At 41.7% G+C, this 18867-nt stretch overlaps 1 protein-coding gene across 4 annotated transcripts in view; it reads left to right on the top strand.

Annotated features, from left to right (window-relative positions):
- ZNRF3 (zinc and ring finger 3) overlaps positions 1-18867 on the top strand; it is a 177568-nt gene that overhangs the window by 151876 nt on the left and 6825 nt on the right. For all 4 annotated transcript variants that reach the window (XM_056537224.1, XM_056537225.1, XM_056537226.1 and 1 more), the window contains exons 3-8: positions 12200-12274; positions 13565-13696; positions 14687-14797; positions 15557-15724; positions 16128-16230; positions 16631-18196. In XM_056537224.1, coding sequence (XP_056393199.1) covers positions 12200-12274; positions 13565-13696; positions 14687-14797; positions 15557-15724; positions 16128-16230; positions 16631-18196 — 2155 coding nt within the window. The remainder of the gene's footprint in view (positions 1-12199; positions 12275-13564; positions 13697-14686; positions 14798-15556; positions 15725-16127; positions 16231-16630; positions 18197-18867) is intronic.

The following is an 18867-nucleotide window of genomic DNA, read 5'->3' as shown; positions in this document are numbered from 1 at the left end:
TCCGCTAGTATCCTCCCACACTTAAAAAAAAAAAAAAAATAAATAATAATTTTTATATGAAGCCAAGTGACCTAAGAAGCAGACTTGAGTGTGCATCATAGGAAAGTCAATTGTGATGGCAACATCTGTTTAATGGGAAATTAATAATACATTATAGTAGTTATATTGGTTTGTAGGTGTTAAATTGGGTTCTTTGAGCTAGGAGTATGATATTGGTAAAATAAACATTTCCACTTGGGAATGGGGAGGTTGCATGAATCAGATATTTATGGCTTACCCTTAGAATGCCCTAATTCCTGCATTTTTGTGCCATGTGTATAAAAGGAACAACATTGCATAGCTTTGTTCTGAGACATACATTTTGGATATTCTCCCTGTACTGAAAATCTACAAGAAATCCACCAAGAAAAATGCAGGAATTAGGGCGTATTTTGTGCTGCGGATCCACCGACTATGGACCCCTACATTGTGGCTCCAGCTGTGCTTGCTCATAGCAGCAATCCGCCGCTACGAGCAGACACGCTGTGATGTGTGAGTCGCCGCACTCATGCGCAGTTTACTTGCACACATAGCAGCCGCACCCCCTGCTCCCTGAGCTAGGCCGAGAGCAGCTGCAATGCGTGCAAGTATACGGCGCATGTGCGCGGCGACTCGCACATCGCAGTGTGTCTGCTCGTAGTGGCGGATTGCTGCTATGAGCAGGCACAGCTGGAGGCACAATGTAGGGGTCCATTGTCGGCTGATCCGCAGCGTAAAATGCGCAGCGGATCAGTCAGTGTGAATGTACCCTAACACTGGATTGTCTTTGGCATGGTTTCTCCTCCAAAGTTTTCATTCACCTATGCCTTTACATTACCAAGTGTAATACTAGTAGATGAACTTTGGCAGGGTGTTTAGAGATACAGTATAACCACTTACTTCGAGAAGACCACCAGAAATTGCATGTAAAAGTGGTCTACTATGAGGGGGGGTCTTCTCAAAGAAAATAAACACTATGCATAATGTATGGTGTACTAAAAATCCTTCACTAAAACTGGTCTGAATAAGGAGATGGTTTTCTCAGAGGTGGAAAGGTTTCAATGTATATAGTTGTGTTACATCACTTGATAACATCCTTCATATGCCGATAGCTGATCCATCTGCCTTACATCAGGATGAATAACATTTGAGCAGTTGCGTTCATTTTTATAGTAAGTTGTACCAGGCCTGGATGCATCTGGATACAATTTATTAGGAATGGAATGGTTTCTTGGAATCCGCCATGTTCTATGGTGTTTATACTAGCTGCATCATTGTGAAATATCTGCAATAAGATAGTACTGTTAAAACTTGCAGACTAGGTGTTACATACCTGAATTCTTTCACTCTACATTCACTGTATAATGCCAATGACCAAGGGACACCAACACAAAGGGTGGTATTGACTAGCCCTGTGACTCCCCTTCTGTGCCCGGGAAGGTCACTTTACACCATCGCCTCAAATATTTCAGGTCTGATACATTAAGAAGGCCACTGTTTAAAAAATAAATAAATACATATAGTTTGTAGATGAATTTACAATATTGACACCAAATTTTAGAAAAATGGATGTTCTTAATGCCTTTTGGTGTTCTAAATGTTTAAAGTGAATACTGGTGTAGATAACAAATGTTCTATTCTCTGCAAAGTAAAGTGTTACCGACAGGAGTGGAGGTGACAGCTATGCACTTATTGCTTGTATCGCGTGAAAACACATCTTTGCTATAGACCCGTTTATCATTGTATATACACGGCTTTTTTTTTGTGTGTGTACAATAGTTGCACTTTTATGCATAAATGGTGACTCTCTTACTTCCACACTGCTTAAGTTATTTTAGCAAAACTTTCTAGGGAAAAGTTCTTCATATGCCACACTTTTAAGATTGTTGTAAATTGTTGTGCAAATTTTTGCTTAGTCTCACTCCAGCCCAGACCACGCTTTGAAACTTTGAGATCAAAGCTATCTATGAAGAATGTGCACCTTTTTTTATTATTATTAAGGGGGAACTCCCGTGGAAAACTAACTTTCTGGCACCAGTTGATTTAAAAAAAATTAAACAGATTTGTAAATCACTTCTATTAAAAAATCTTAATCCTTCCAGTTCTTTTTAGGGGCTGTATACTAAAGAGCAATCCAAAAATGAAATGCATTTCCTCTGATGTCATGACCACAGTGCTCTCTGCTGACCTCTGCTGTCCATTTTAGGAACTTTCCGGAGCAGCATATGTTTGCTATGGGGATTTTCTCCAGCTCTGGACAGTTTCTAAAAGGGACAGCAGAGGTCAGCAGAGAACACTGTGGTCATGACATCAGAGGAAATGCATTTCTTTTTGGGATTTCTCTTTAGTATACAGCCCCTAAAAAGTACTGGAAGGATTAAGACTTTTTAATAGAAGTGATTTACAAATCTGTTTAACTTTCTGGCACCAGTTGATTTAAAAAAAAAAAAAAGTTTTTTTCCACGGGAGTACCCCTTTAAATCTTGTACAAGCACACATGACATATTTACAGGTAAATGGCAGGGAAAATAACTTGATTTGCATATACAGTGATAAATCCCCCCCCCCCCCCCCCACTATGGGGGAGATTTATCAAAACCTTCCAGAGGAAAAGTTGCCAAGTTGCCCATTTTTAACAAGGCCTCTGCAAAATGAAAGAAGCAATCTGGTTGCTATGGGCAAATGGGAAACTTTTCCTTTGCACAAATTTTGATACATTTCCCCCTATGCTTTCACTGGACACACAGCCCCCCACATATTGAAAAGAAGGCAAGACTAAAAGGGAACCTTTCATATGATGATACCATATATAATGCGTGGCAACTGGTTATGTATGGTAAAATCTTCTTCCTCTCTATCCCCGGGAGATGTTCCTGCGCTCCGGGATGGTAAGGCTATGAAGTTAGAAAGTGTACCCCGCCAGCCACATAAGTAATCCCCTGGGCGGGGAACTGTACTTACCTAGTTCTGTTTTCTCCGCCTTTAATTAACCCCCCCCCCCTAAGCAGACAGAGCAAAGAGATGACGTGGGCAGTGCCAGGGTTGTCAAACACACAGTCGGGCAATGATTACAGCTGGAGAAGATGGGACTAGGTAAGTATAGCTCCCCATCCAGGGGACTACTTATGGGGCTGGCGGAGGACAGCCCCATAAGTGGGCAGGAACATCTCTCTGAAATGGTGAAGAAGAAGATAAAATCTCACAACAGGTTCCCTTTAATAGACCAGTGTTTCCCAACCAGGGTGTCTCCAGCTGTTGCAAAGCTACAACTCCCAGCATGCCCGGACAGCCAAAGGCTGTCCGGGCATGCTGGGAATTGTAGCTTTGCAACACCTGGGGGGCACCCTGGTTGGGAAACACCCTAATAGACTCTTTTTAAACCCCTTTGAAAGCTGGAAAGTAAGAAATGTAGCTCGGCAACACATTACATACAATAGATTCCTATTGGGCTATTAGTTTACTTGCCCTGTTAGGTGGTTTTGCACATTTCGCACAATAGTAAAATTCCCCACACCTCAGCCTTAAGGATGTTCTTCTATTGTGCTGCTAAGGTATCACTGTACATCACTGCGAAGGCAAAGCTGGGAAGATGATGCAACAGTGCACACGGCCGGGTGTATGGACTTAGTGTCCTTGAAGTTCAGTTAGCACCCTGTTCGTGCAAGGCATATTTGGCACATGCATTCATGCTTTTATTATGTGCAGTTATGTAAGGAAGAGGGCTTATTTATTCTGATGTGGACACCAGAATATTATTGGATGTACACACGCATGTAGTTGTATGTCTATCTATAATTAATCAATTTATTTATTTGGTCTTAAATGCTTAAAATTTACATACAAAATGTGCAGTATATAACAAAAGTTGTTGCAAAACTACTTTGGCGTGCTGGGAGTTGTAGTTTTGCAACAGCTGTAGGCACTCTGGCTGGGAAACACTGCTGCACAGCAAAACTTCTTTGAGAAGATCACACAAAATTGCATCTAAAAGTAGTCTTCTATTAGAATTGTCTTCTCAAAGAACATGTTTGGTGGAATTAAAGTCTGTCACACAAAATCTGGTCTGAATAAGGGGGTGATCTTTTGGAGACGTCTTACTGTATGTTTGTCTAGAAATATTGTTTCATACAGAAGCCTTAAAGGAGAAGTATCACGTACAAAAATGGATCCCCTCTCCGCAGGATAGAGAGGTTTTAGATCGACGCAACTCTCCCCAGGAACAGAGCTTGTTGACCCCCACACCTAGCAGCGGCCAACACCCCACTCCATATATCTCTATGGGAGAGCCGAAGATAGCTGTATGGCTCTCCCATGGAGATATATGGAGGGGGCCTGTTGGCCGCAACTTTGTGCGGGAGTCGACACTCTCCGTTCCCGGAGAAAGCAGGGGGCCCAGTAGTCGCCCCCCATGATCTTAAACTTATCCCCTATCTTGCGGATATAGGACAAGTCTTTGAACATGATATATCTCCTTTAAAGAGTACCTGTCATTTCAGGTGACTTTTCAGGAAAAGCTGCCCAGTATATGTACACTTTTTTTGACCATTATATAACTTATATATGGCATTTTCAGCAGAGTTTTGCTCTGCATGCTTTATCTCTAATTTGCAGTTCTCACAGAGCTGGTGGGCGGAGGTCCCCCCTTCCCCCTCCCTAGACTTGTATTGACTTGTACCGCAGACACAGGGCAAAGCTGAGCTGATTTTTAGATTGGAATACAGACTCACAGGAGAGGAAAGAAGCATGTTAACTGGAGATATAAGCTTTTTTCGTCTAATAAGATATGCAACAAAGTTTCTTTTATTCACTCACTTGTACTACTGATCCATGCAGAGTTTGTTCAAATGACCGTGCCTATTTAAAGGGGTACTCCGGTGGAAAACTTTTTATTTTTTAAATCAACAGGTGCCAGAAAGTTAAACAGATTTGTAAATTACTTCTATTAAAGTCTTAATCCTTCCAGTACTTATTAGCTGCTGAATACTACAGAAGAAATCATTTTCTTTTTGGAACACAGAGCTCTCTGCTGAATCACGAGCACAGTGCTCTCTGCTGACATCTCTGTCCATTTTAGGAACTGTCCAAAGTAGGAGAAAATCCCCATAGCAAACATATGCTGCTCTGGAAAGTTCCAAAAATGGACAGAGATGTCAGCAGAGAGTACTGTGTTTCAAAAAGAAAAAAATCTTCTCTGTAGTATTCTGCAGCTAATAAGTACTCGAAGGATTAAGGTTTTTTTTAATAGAAGTAATTTACAAATCTGTTTAACTTTATGGCACCAGTTGATAAAAAGAATGTTTGCCACCGGAGTACCCCTTTAAATCTCATCACCATATGCACACTTGTATTAGCTGAAGTAGAAGAGAGAGAGAATGGCTTTGATAACAGAATGGCTATGATGAGTGTAGTTCCTGTACTGATATTCATGATACTCTTGATAAATTCAGTGAATTTCTGCATTGGCGAGGGATTGATTAAGACTGGTATGTGAGAAAATTACCATGGTTGACTGCACTTTTCATTAAGAGACATTGCTTTTATTTTATTAATTTTTTTATTTTTAAACCTTGGAGCCTAAAGGTGATGCATGACACTCAATGCCCAAAAAGTAAGAAATGGAGGTAATCCTTTTGGGAGGCTCAAGTGTGATCTGAAGGATGGTGACTGGACCAATAGACTTCTCATTCCTGTGAGAAAACAGGCCAATACCTTACCTGTGATCATCCGCCATAGAGAGTGGCAATTTAGGCCATACCGCTACATTCATATTAAGTTTCACAATCATGAGGTTGAAGTTGATTTTCTTGTAATCCTCAATTCTCGATGTGATTTTAATCTCTAAATAGTACACCAACACAGTTCAACGGTCTCAGCACTGCTCAACTAAACACCTGTGTAACATGCAGCTCTTCACGCCACCCCTTTAAAGCTATTCCAGTAGGCGCTGGGTATAGGTACTATGCTATAGCAGTTCAGCATTAATCCACACAAATAAGAAAGTGGAGCACCGACTGTATTGTCTTGAATGCAGCAAATCTTTATTACAGGAGCATAGTGCGGGGGAGCAGACACACAGGGAGGACTTCAGGCAATGGTCCGTATCGCGTAGCCGCGCTTCTTCAGGCCCTCAGGGCCTGAAAAAACGCGGCTGCACGATATGGACCATTGCCTGAAGTCATCCTTGTGTGTCCACTCCCCCGCACTATGTACCTACACCTGGAATAAAGATTTTCCTGCATTCAGGACAATATGATCAGGGCTCTGCTTTTGTTCTTATTTGTGTGGATTGAATCTCTAATGGTGATCAAAACCTGTCTAGAGGAAAAGTTGCTGAGTTTCCCACAGCAACCAATCGGATTGCTTCTTTCATTTTTGAAAAGGCCTCTGAAAAATGAAAGAAGCGATCTGATAGGTTGCTATGGGCAACTCAACAACTTTACCTCTGAACAGGTTTTGATAAATCGTCCCCACAATACTCAAAGATATTGAGGTCCTCCACTATTTTTAACTCCCTCAGCTTGCCCCCTATTTTCTCATCGAGTGGTAGAAGACATGACTTGCTCCGGTTCATTGCTAGGCCTGACAGAGATCCAAATTTTCTCACCTTCTTTCTTCATTGAGTTTGATGCCCATTACTCCCCATAGACACCTACAGTATCGCTATGCTCAGACCGCTAGCTATCTCTGATAGTCTGAAGCCTACTGATGATTTCATTCTTATAAATTCTTGATGTGACAGATCAGAACATCTGTGAGTCCTCGGCTTCTGTAATAAATTTGACATCCGATCAGATTCCCAAGTGAGCGAGATCTTTGTAATGGTTGTCTCTCCACTGATATGTTTCATCTGCCAGTAAACTCATCCATTACAACATATGTCTGTAGAGATTAAGCGAGCCCACAGCTCTATAGCCCGGGTCCTTGTTTCCTACAAAAGGACTTCCAGGCCTGGCCGTACCTCCTTGGTAGACTCTCCCTGTACTCGTCGGTGCTTGTTAGAAACTCATTCATAATTAAGAGGCAAAGCGTCTTGTGTGGAAAATTAGTTCAAAAGATTTTTTCTTTTTCTTTGCTCCACCTTTATTCCCTGGGGCTCCCCTAAAGCCTGACAACATGGGCGGATTACTAGAAGAAAAAAAAACCTCCTTATTAACTACTTCCCATCCAGAAGCTCTTGTCTGCCACTTAATAACTTTATCAATTTTTTTTTATTACTGTCTGCTTTTCTTCTTCTGGAAGTTAAATACGTTTCTATTTAGTATCAATAATTGTATTTCATGCATTTAATCTAACCAGGGACTAGACCGATGCTAAAAGTCAGGTAGCCAATGTGCCTAGAAATGTGATGTTGGTGCCACAAAATATATTTATAATGAGAACTATGGAAGTTTTTAGTTTCTGTCTACTAAAATATCCCCCTTTATACATGGAGTCTGCCTATGGTATCAAGTTCTAGCATATGGGTGTGGTATATGTCCCTCTGTCCCTTATAGATTGTAAGCTTGTCAAGCTTTATATATCTGTAAATCCGAGGAGATTTATCACGACCACTGCAAGGGAAAGGAAGTGCGGTTGTCCTGGACTCCAAAGTAGGTCGCTGCTTTATTTTCCGAAGGGCGTCTGAAAAAGCAAGCAGAAAACTGAGCAGTGGCGATGGGCAAGTGTTCCACTTTTTCCATGCTCTAGTTACCATAAATCACCCCCATATGTTTTAAGTAGTGTGAACTGGATTGTACTTTCTATAAATGTACTTTATGTACCAGGGCTAGTGGCTGCACTATAGGAAATAAATAATAATCTAGAGGATGGCGCTGATGAGAGAGGGAGATGACCGACATAGGGCAAGTAATAACAGAAAGCGCTAGAGAAACAGAAGGGGGTTGCTAAGAGAGGGGAGTGAGAATAAGAGCAGGAGAATAGGAGAACAGAGCAAGAGATTGCATTCCTTGCTGTTTGCTGCTTTGATCTCCTGCCAAGAGAACCTGCAAGGTCGGAGCCAGCAGCTCTAAAGTTCCGGATATGTGAGGCTTGTGGAATGCTGGAGTGCATGTATGAAGTGTGTGTAATGTGTTTGATAGGTGCTCTCACCAGTTGCACAGCCCTACCAAGAGCACGGTACAAAGTAATGTCTGAGAACGCAACTTTCAAAGGGATTTCAGACATGTATGACCCTTAGATGTAAAAACTACATTTCAGAATGGAGGTCTTAAACATGCACTTCACTAAACTACTTTGTAGGTGCTTTAATTTCGCCCCTTTTTTCTTTCTAAATCTGTGTGGCCTTTTTACCCTGATACTCATACTATGTGTGAAAACTCCTACTCCTATTATGTGTGAAGAAAAGACAAAAAAAGGTGGTTAAAAACAGCAGCGAAACGCCAGTGGCGTTTCGCTGCTGGCTGTTAACCACCTTTTTTGTCCTTTTTCTTTTTGATTGTTAATGCATACCCATTACATCTATGATGTTTTAACTATTAGCACCTACACCCTTGCTGGCCTGGGAGCTGGAAGCACTAAAGGTTTAGTAGCATGGATATAGTCAATGGGTATACTTGGTGCATCTGGATGAATCCTGTGGGATCAAGGCAGTTTAGACTTTCTTAGGCCAGGTTCACAGTGAAGAGATTTCCTCTACGCCAGTGTTTCTTAGGCAGGGTGCATCCAACTCTTGCAAAGCTGTTGTCTGGGCATGGTGGGAGTTGTAGTTTTGCAGCAGCTGGAGGCACCCTGGTTGGTAAACCCTGACCTAGGCAAGTCCATCATAGATTTCAGCCACAGAACAGCCAACTGATCTGCTGGAGCATTAGATTCATTGTAGTTTAAAGAGTACCTGTCACCAAACTAAACTTTTAATATATTGTTCCTTATGTAATTATAAAACACTTTGCCATTTACTTGCTGTTAAAATTCTCAACCTTTTATATGTTTTTAATGTGACTGAAAAAACAGCCACTAGGTGGCTCTGTTCTTTTCCCTGCACAAGTCAAACAGTTAGTTTGGTCTCCTCCCGGCCTGGCAGGAGACCAAACTCGGGAAGTGCGTGTGGAGCATGGTGAGGCCCAGCTCTCTCAGGCTTCAGGTACGTTGCGCCTGCTGGAAAACGCCCACTTTTTCTTGTCAGGAGCTCACACAATGTGAGCAAGGGGAAAAGTATGACACACAGCTTTTTAACCCCTTAAGGACCACGGTTTTTCCGTTTTTCCACTTTCGTTTTTTCCTCCTCACCTTTTAAAAATCATAACCTTTTCAATTTTGTACCTAAAAATCCATATGATGGCTTATTTCTTTGCACCACCAATTCTACTTTGCAGTGACATCAGTCATTTTACCCAAAAATCTACGGCGAAACGGGAAAAAAATCATTGTGCGACGAAATTGAAGAAAAAACTTTTGGCGGGCTTCCGTTTCTATGCAGTACATTTTTCGGTAAAAATGACATCTTATCTTTATTCTGTAGGTCCATACGATTAAAATGATACCCTACATATATAGGTTTTATTTTGTCGTACTTCTGTAAAAAATCATAACTACATGCAGGAAAATGTATACGTTTAAAATTGTCATTTTTCTGACCCTTATAACTTTTATTTTTCCACATACGGGGCGGTATGAGGGCTCATTTTTTGCGCCGTGAACTGAAGTTTTTAGCGGTACCATTTTTGTATTGATCGTACTTTTTGATCGCTTTTTATTCATTTTTTCATGATATAAAAAGCGACCAAAAATATGCTATTTTGGACTTTGGAATTTTTTTGCGCGTACGCCATTGACCATGTGGTTTAATTAATTATATATTTTTTTCGTTCGGACATTTCCGCACGCGGCGATACCACATATGTTTATATTTATTTTTATTTACATGGTGTTTTTTTTATGGGAAAAGGGGGGTGATTTGAACTTTTATTAAGGAAAGGGTTAAATGACATTTATTAACTTTTTTTTTACACTTTTTTTTTTTTTTTTTTGCAGTGTTATAGCTCCCATAGGGACCTATAACACTGCACACACTGATTGCCAGCACTGTTCACTGCAAAACCATAGCTTTGCAATGATCAGGGTTATCGGCGGTCGATTGCTCAAGCCTGCATCTCTGGCTTGGAGCAATCAATCGCCGAGGGGACACACCGGAGACAGGTAAGAGGACCTCCGCTCGTGTCCCAGCTGATCGGGACACCGCATTTTCACTGCGGTGGTCCTGATCAGCCCCGCTGAGCAGCTGGGCAACTTTCACTTTCAGTTTAGACGCGGCGTTCAACTTTGAACGCCGCGTCTAAAGGGTTAATAGCGTGCGGCACCGCGATCGCTGCCGCACGCTATTAGCCCCGGGTCCCGACATCAGATACATGCCGGGACCGACCCGATATGATGCGGGGTCACCACGTTATATCGCAGGAGCCGGCCAAGGACGTAAATATACGTCCTTGGTCGTTAAGGGGTTAAAGCTCAGAATTTTTTTTTACGGACAGGAGGGGTGTCAGGAGTAGTTAGGGAGTCAGTTTAGAAAATATGGTTTGATGACAGGTACTCTTTAATAGAAGTTAGCTTTTTATACTCTTGATTCCAAGAAATACCACTACGTGGGAGCATCACTTTATTTGTTTTATTTATTTACAATTATTCAACAGTGATATTGACTATGCTTTCCATTACAAGGGCTTTACAGTAATTGTAGTCATGGGATACAGTTGTCTGGGTCCGACGTATATGTTGGACAGATAAATTAATTATATGGGTGAATAGATCCCAATGAGAGATATATATATAATTTTTTTTTTTTTATTTTATATTAAAGGTGATTGTAGAGATGTAACTTTAAGTTTCTGGGCCCTAATGCAAAATCTGTAACAGGACCCCATGTCTACTATGTGCCATTTATTATATTGGCATCTTCATATGAGACAGAGGTGCCTTGGGGACCCTTAGGTACCAGCACCCTGGTGAAACTGCTATCACTTTCTGATCTGTAAACCTTCAACCTCTGGAACCCCCACTTTTATCATTACATTTGTAATGGATATTTTAAGATATGTTCAGTGTGTAGTATGTACACCCAACAAATACGTCAGATGTAGACCCAGACATGTGCAGCTGTATGGCAGCCATGACTTTTAGAATACCCTGTACAAATATTGCAAACGTTACATTTTTGGCATACCCCATTAATTCTTGGGTTATATGCAGAACATACACGTGACCTTGTCTGTGCACCCTTTCAAGGTGCTCCGAGCTACAGGCCCCATTCATTTGAATAAGAAGCCGCTCTGCAGGGAAAAAACATGAAAGAGTTGCAGGGCTACATCTAGTACTTTGTACGCTTGCTTTTTGGGGTCAGTGAATGTCCCAGAGGGCAGGCCCTTAGTATTCATAAAGCGATGGCATAATGTAATAATATACCAGCACTTTTTGTAGTGGAGGGGTATCACCATCTTGTAGAGTTTTCTGTGCAGCCTCATACTACGTAAACACACACTGAGATATTCTTGAGCCTCTAGAATGTTTTAATACAAACTGTGCATGTATGACCCCTAGTGGGAAGAGGCTAATATTGCATCCGGAATGTTCTTGTTTACTGCTCCTCTTGTTGCACATTTTTAGTACCTATGTTTTAACACTAAAGTATCTCTAAAATCCATTAGAATACAATGTAATATAAATGCAGACATTCTTTAGGTGGGGAAATTTTCCATTACTAAAATAGTTATCTCTGTTTTGTAGATACATGTCTTCCTTTTGTTCTTTTGCCAGTTAAGCTTAAAAAAAATTCTGGATCAAGGTTCTTTTCTTCATGCTGTCAATTCTTTGCCTAGTTGCAAGTTGCCCAAAACAAAAAAATGTTGATTCTGAATTATTGTGAGTGGCACAAATCCAATAAGAAATTCATTGAATTTCCTCAGTATAAACAAGTCCAAACTGTAACGTTTGTAAGTTGTCAGTGTTAAACCACTCATCTATGTATATATATTGAGCCCCTTATCCGTTGCAATCTTGTCTGATTCAAATTATAGCCATAAGATATATTACTTATGATATTAGATTATATATCTGCATCCATAACATCTAAAGGTGTTATAATAAAAAGAGAATACATTAAAAAGTTATATTGCTGATAGCAAACTGTAATTGATAAAAAAAAAAAAAAATCTCATATATTGTCTGATTTTTCTTTCTTTTTGTGTTGTAGGCTAAGCGGGCGGTGCAGAGAGGGGCTACAGCAGTTATCTTTGATGTCTCAGACAACCCTGATGCCGTTGAGCAGGTATGTCTTACCTTTGTATGGGAGTTGGCTGCAAAAAACCCTCAACATGGAGCAGCCGTTTGCAGAGCTGAAAGTGCTGTCAGATTTCTAGGGAGTTACACATTCCTGACACTTGCCCTCCAGATTGTTTAGACACCCCCAGGCCCCATAAGTAGCCTTCTGGATGTGGAGGTATAATGTAATCACGCCCCTTCTGTGTGATTGACAGCCCTGGTCATCACTCTGCTCCGTAAGCAGACGAAGCAGAGCGATGATGTGGGCTGTGCTTGGACGGTCAATTACGGGGTGCCACATTTTATATCTTTATATCTCCAAAGTCTGAAAATAACACAACCCGGAATTGTACTGGAAAGCCAGTTGACGTGCATGGGACTTCCAGTACGTCTCCTGATTGCATTACACTCAGGCTGCGGAAACAGTACCTATCTAGTACTATATTTTATTTGACATACAAGAAAGATGTGTACCAATAATCAAAATATCTCCAGCAGTTGAGAAGTTATGCTGGAGCATATACATGTATACACACACTCTGTTGAGTTTTACACATGCAGGTCATAAAGCTCAGTAATTTTTAGGCCTATAATGTATTCTGAAAGTGCTTGTGTTAAAATAAAAACAATTTATCCCCAAATTTTTACACTCGCTGTGGAAAATGTGCAGCCAATTTTATTGCAACCCATTGTCTTCAATGGGTCCAAAGAAAATCTGCAAGTCTTTTTTTTTTTTTTTTTTTTTTTTTTTTTTTTAAACCTGAAAACTGAACAGAGAAAAAAGTGTGTGCTGACCGAGACAATCCATAAGTTTGTTTCGCTTAACACGCTCTTCGCCCAGTTTGTTCTAGCGATCCGTCGGGGTCTTGAACACTCAGTCCTCGACCAATGAAAACGTTGGACATCTCTCTACATCATTACATGTTTTTTTAAGTGACAGTGACCATTTAAATGACTTTTACCATGTTAAGTTCATTAATACAAAACCCTTCAGCCTTATTTCAGATTTCTGACTTCAGAACCTATCAGTTCTTCCAGCTGATGCAGTGACCGACCTGCTGCACATAGAAACTATTGGTGACCATGATATTGTTTATATTAAACATATAATGGATGTAAGGGATCTGGAAAAGTTAAACAGCGTTTTAATCCGCATCACCCACATATAAGCCTCTACCAGCACTGCTCTCCGTTTTCTTTTTTAAATATGTAGATCCAATATATTAAGATAATTATACATTTTCCATTTGCTGGGAAAATTCGGCTTTTCATCTGTAATACTCCTTCTCTCTTACAGCTGAATCAAGGCTTGGAAGATCCACTTAAAAGGCCAGTTGTATATATGAAAGGCACTGATGCTATTAAACTCATGAACATTGTCAACAAGCAGAAAGGTGCACGAGCAAGAATTCAGCACCGTCCACCTCGGGTAAGCTTTACAATTCTTGGAAATGCCCTTGTATATATTGTTTTGGATGATAAAGAACCATTACAGACCACCTACACTAGTGCTGGGCGGTATACCGGTATGAACCGGATACCGTTTTTTTTTTCTCCCACGGTATGGATTTTTGCCCATACCGCTATACCGGTCAGGCCCCTCCCCCACCCTCCGGTCAGCCAGTGTCCCCGCGACCACGATCAATCCCCACCACTAGCAGGATCCATGTGCCCACTAGCGGTGTCACAAGAATGCCTCCCATGAACGCGATCGCTACCATCACCGCTAGCAGGGTCCCTGTGCCCGCTAGCGGTGTCACAAGAATGCTGTGCGCGAGCGCGGCTCTGTTCCCCATCCCTGTCGGCTCTCAGGGTACGGGAACAGATTTAAAAGCCTCGCGCGCAGCTAACGTAGTACTGCGCAGGCGCAGCACTACGCAAATAGCGTAGGGCTAACGCTAGGCTCCTAGCGCTGCCTACGTTAGCCCTACACTATTTGCGTAGTGCTGCGCCTGCGCAGTACTACGTTAGCTGCGCGCAAGGCTTTTAAATCTTTTCCCTTACCCTGAGAGCTGACAGGGACGGGGAACAGAGCCACAATCGCGCTCGGCATTCTTGTGACAACGCTAGTGGGCACAGGGACCCCGCTAGCGGTGATGGTAGCGATCGCGCTCGGCTTTCTTGTGACACCGCTAGGGGGCACAGGGACCCAGCTAGCGGTGATGGTAGCGCTCGGCATTCTTGTGACACCGCTAGTGGGCGCAGGGACCCCTCTCGTGGAGGGGGGGGGAGACAGGCGGTAATACCGTGATACCGCGATAATAAATTTAAAAAAAAAACGTGATATTCATTTTAGGCCATACCGCCCAGCACTAACCTACACCCAAAAGTGAGTGGTTATGGTTTCTTTTAATATATTTTGTAGTAATTGTCTCTTTTTTTTTTTTTTTTTTTTTTTTTTTTTTTGTTTCCTGTACAGCAACCTACTGAATACTTTGATATGGGTATCTTCTTGGCCTTCTTTGTGGTGGTGTCACTGGTCTGCCTTATTCTCCTTATCAAGATCAAATTAAAGCAAAGAAGAAGCCAGGTATACATTGATTGTATTAATCCTATGAGGAATAATTGATTTTTGAATTCCCTTTTAAGGCTAAGTTCACACATTGTAAAATGAAAACAAAAATGCCTACGTAAAAAAGCATAAGTTTCTCTTTTATGCAATAATTTGTTTAATTAAAGTCTATGAAAAAGTGACAGCCAGTGCACACATTGGTCCAGATTTACTACAATAGTCTGAATTGCAAAATCCCTACATATTGGGGTATTGTTTTCACATTCTATCAGCTTTACTAACAGTCAACTTGTTTGGGCTCGTTCACATTGCTCTCAGGCTTCGTTATACAGAACTTCATCTGGTAAACTACCGTATCCCTGACAGACCCCATTCAAGTCAGTGGGATCCGTCAGGACTCTGCGGTGACCTGGTGTAGACAGTTGTTCTCCGATCTGTTTTGGGGCCGTTTGGACCCAGTACGGGATGGACTACAGCGACAATGCGAACCTAGCCTTAATGTATTTGGCTGGGAGTTCAGTCGTGCCATTATGAGACAATTTGCGCCAAATTGGGCACATGACATAATTAAGTAATCAGGACTTTTTTCAGTCTATGTGCAAAATCAGGAAAAACCTGACATGAACAAATGGTAAATCTGTCAAAAATCCATAACACGAGATGAAGATACTTGGTTCCCTTGCATTGCTGTGTTTGGAAAGACACTCTACTCTTGTATAATAATGTTTGCGTTATTTTACTTATTTGAGTATTTATCATGATGAACTTCTCTTACAGAACTCCATGAATAGGATGGCAGTTCAGGCACTAGAAAAAATGGAGACCAGAAAATTTAAAGCCAAGGGCAAAGTACCTCATGAGGGTAGCTGCGGAGGGCTTGATACACTCAGTAGCAGTTCAACCTCAGACTGTGCCATATGCCTTGAAAAATATATTGATGGGGAGGTAAGATCCCGCAATTGATGATGGTCATCAGAAAGTATATATTATATGTGTTCTATATATTAACCTGTACTTCATTGCTTCGTCTTTTGAATAGTAATCTATCTTTTTGTAAATAAGATTTGTAAAAGACATCATCCTTACAGCCAAAACTAATGGTCCACAAATGACATAAAGGTCTTAAATACTTTTTTCTGTACTAAGAAGTTTGTTATATTAATGGGTGTATTTTGTTAGTCTGAATTGTTGTTTATGGCCCTGTCTAGGTAATACTGTGTTCATCATTCACACCTTCTTTGTACATCAGTGTCTGTCTGTTTCACTTTAAGAGCCGAGCCTACTGTCGGTGTTGTGTGTCCTCTTCATTGTGTCTTATGTATTTTTTTGCTTTCTCCCTTTAACCTAGGAGCTGAGAGTCATTCCTTGCACACATCGGTTTCACAAGAGGTGTGTGGACCCATGGCTTTTACAAAATCATACATGCCCACATTGTAGGCATAATATTATCGGTAAGTGGGATATCTAATAGTAAAAATAAAAGTATATTAGACCACAAAAATAATCTTTAAAGCTTTTAACATAAAGGACCAGGTGTGGTTCATAGAGGTCAGCATTCAGTGATTGTCTTGTTGCCAGCAAGCTGCAGCAGTGCCGGCACATTCATCTCTCTGCTACATAAAGGATTTAGTTTGGGATTTAAAAGCATAGTTATTTCTTGTTTAATAATGTTTTTATGTTTTGTTTAATAATGTTTTTTTTACATAGCCTTCCCTTTCTACAAATTCTACTTTACTGACCTCATAATAAAATATGCTGTGGGTTTTATCTATAATATTTTAAAACATATTACTGTTTTAAACATTATTTTAGGTGCTGACACTTTACATATTTTGTTTTCTTACATGACAGAGCAAAAGAAAGGAGGTCATGGTACTGTGTGTGTTGACAGCTCAGGCAGTCGTGGGCGACACCAACAGCAACAGAGGGTTATTCTCCCTGTCCATTACCCAGGAAGGGTACAACGTACTGGACCGATTGCTGCATATCCAACTCGCACCAGCATGGGCCCTCATGGCAATCCCATAACGGTACTTACTGTGGAGCGACCAGTGGAGCCTCCTTTTCTTACTGGATACAGGCCTGTATCAATAGATCAGTCAGCTCCAGGCCATCACTGTGATCTGGAACATGCTTCATATGCACAAGCTGGTCATGGCTTCCGGCGTTCCAAGTATGGAGGAAGAGGCTTCAATACTGCTACCTGTTACTCCCAATATGAAACCATGTACCAGCACTACTACTTTCAGGGGTTGAGTTACCCACATCACCAGGAAACAGCAGGTGGTAGTCAGCTACCTAGAGGAATGGAAAAGGGCTTGAACCATGCCTTTCAGACGGGTGCTAATTTGTTATACCAGCCTGCTCCCACCATGATGCACATGGCTCCTACATCAGCTAGTGGGAGCTGCTTCCTTCATAGTCAGCACCAACATCGCTCAGTTTGTAGTGGCTACTTAGCTGATGTACCCTGCAGTGACAGTAGCTCCAGTTCCAGCACCAGCTCAGCAAAGGGACATGCCTCATCTAGCGATTCCATGCTGGACTGCACGGAGGCAAGCAACCAGGGAGTATATGGCAGCTGCTCCACCTTTCGAAGCTCTCTCAGTAGTGACTTTGATCCATATGTGTACAGGAGTCGAAGTCCTGCTAGGACTGGAGTAGGGGATGCCACTGCATGTGGGGGGGATGTTGGGACAGGACTTGGAAGAGGGTTGTCAGACTGCAGACCTCACCAGACTTTCCCAAATTCTTCCTCTCGGGACCGCCTGTCTAGCTGCAGCCTGGAAATGAATTATAGCAGCAATTCATCCCTAGAGCGCCGAGGGGCTGCTGTGGCCTCTGGGTTAGTCCCAGAAGCCTCTTGCTCCATCTCACAAGGAGGTGGAAGAGACTGGCGGGGGCCTGAAAATGGCTGCCCTTGTTGTTTTCAAAGGCCTACTGGAGATCTCAATCCGGACTGCACAAACTTGTATATGGGTACTGAACCCCAACAAGCAACAGCTGCACCCTCCAGTGGAGGCTTGTACAGTGTTACCTCCAGCCTTTTACACCGGACAGAGCCAGGGTCAGTACTTGGCCATTCTGCCCGGTCCTGCTGCCTCTATGAGGAAAATCATGGAAGCTGCTACTCTGAGGACTATGCCGTCAGCATTCAGTATGCCCTGGCAGAGGCAGCAGCGGCAGCAGCTGCTGCTGCGGTGGCTGGGCGTGAAGCTGGTCAACCAATACCCATCATTCCCGAAGATCCAGGCTACGAGGGTGGCTTAGATTGTGTGGGACATGTCTCTTGGGAGATGGAGGGTGATGACGATGAGGAGGAGGTACTTTACTGCCAAGAAGGACCTTGTGTGCTAGTAGAGGAGACTCGTGCCCTGTGTCGAAACACAGGAACAGAGGCATCTGGAAATGTCACAGGTAATAAGACAATATTTTAGACTAAATGTTTTTTTGTTCATAATATTAACTTGGTTTACAGTGTCTATGTAGAGTGATTACAAAGTAAGCAAGTTTGAGTAATCTACATTAATGTTATACAAAACAGACAGTACTTTTCTGACACTTTGCTCAGGTACATTTGGCCTAAACACATTTCTGTTGGCTGTTCAGTATGTCTGGCTTATGACTAAACTTATATCCTATAGTATTACCAAAAATGGTTATAGTGCCTGCCATTGTAGTGCACCTGTAGTAGCATTTTCTCTGGGATTTGTAGGGTTTATTGTCTTCTAATCTCTAGTATCCCTGGTCATTTACTTGTCTAGTTGGTCTTGTTTAGCTTCTTTCCTTACAGAAAGTTTCATGCAGTGAGATGATTTGTGTCCTAGAGTTCACGCCAAGGAGAACATGCATGCGGAGGCCAAATGGCTTCATGATGATGCTGCTGCAGCATATGGAACCTGGTGCAGCCATTGGTCATTGCATGCATGTGGGAATGTTTTTGCATCCTCATAATGTGTATTTTTTTTGTTTGTTTGGGATCATACATTAGCTAGTTTGTAGTACTTTCTATGTTTAAGTCTTACTATATCTTTTGCTTTTTTGTATTTTTGTTCTCATTAGTTTGTGATATTACTAAGTTTTGGGCT

Source organism: Hyla sarda, chromosome 1 (assembly GCF_029499605.1).
Source record: "Hyla sarda isolate aHylSar1 chromosome 1, aHylSar1.hap1, whole genome shotgun sequence".
Lineage (NCBI taxonomy): Eukaryota > Metazoa > Chordata > Amphibia > Anura > Hylidae > Hyla > Hyla sarda.
The sequence above is the reverse complement of the archived record's forward strand: the minus strand, read 5'-3'. Positions and strand labels throughout refer to the sequence as shown.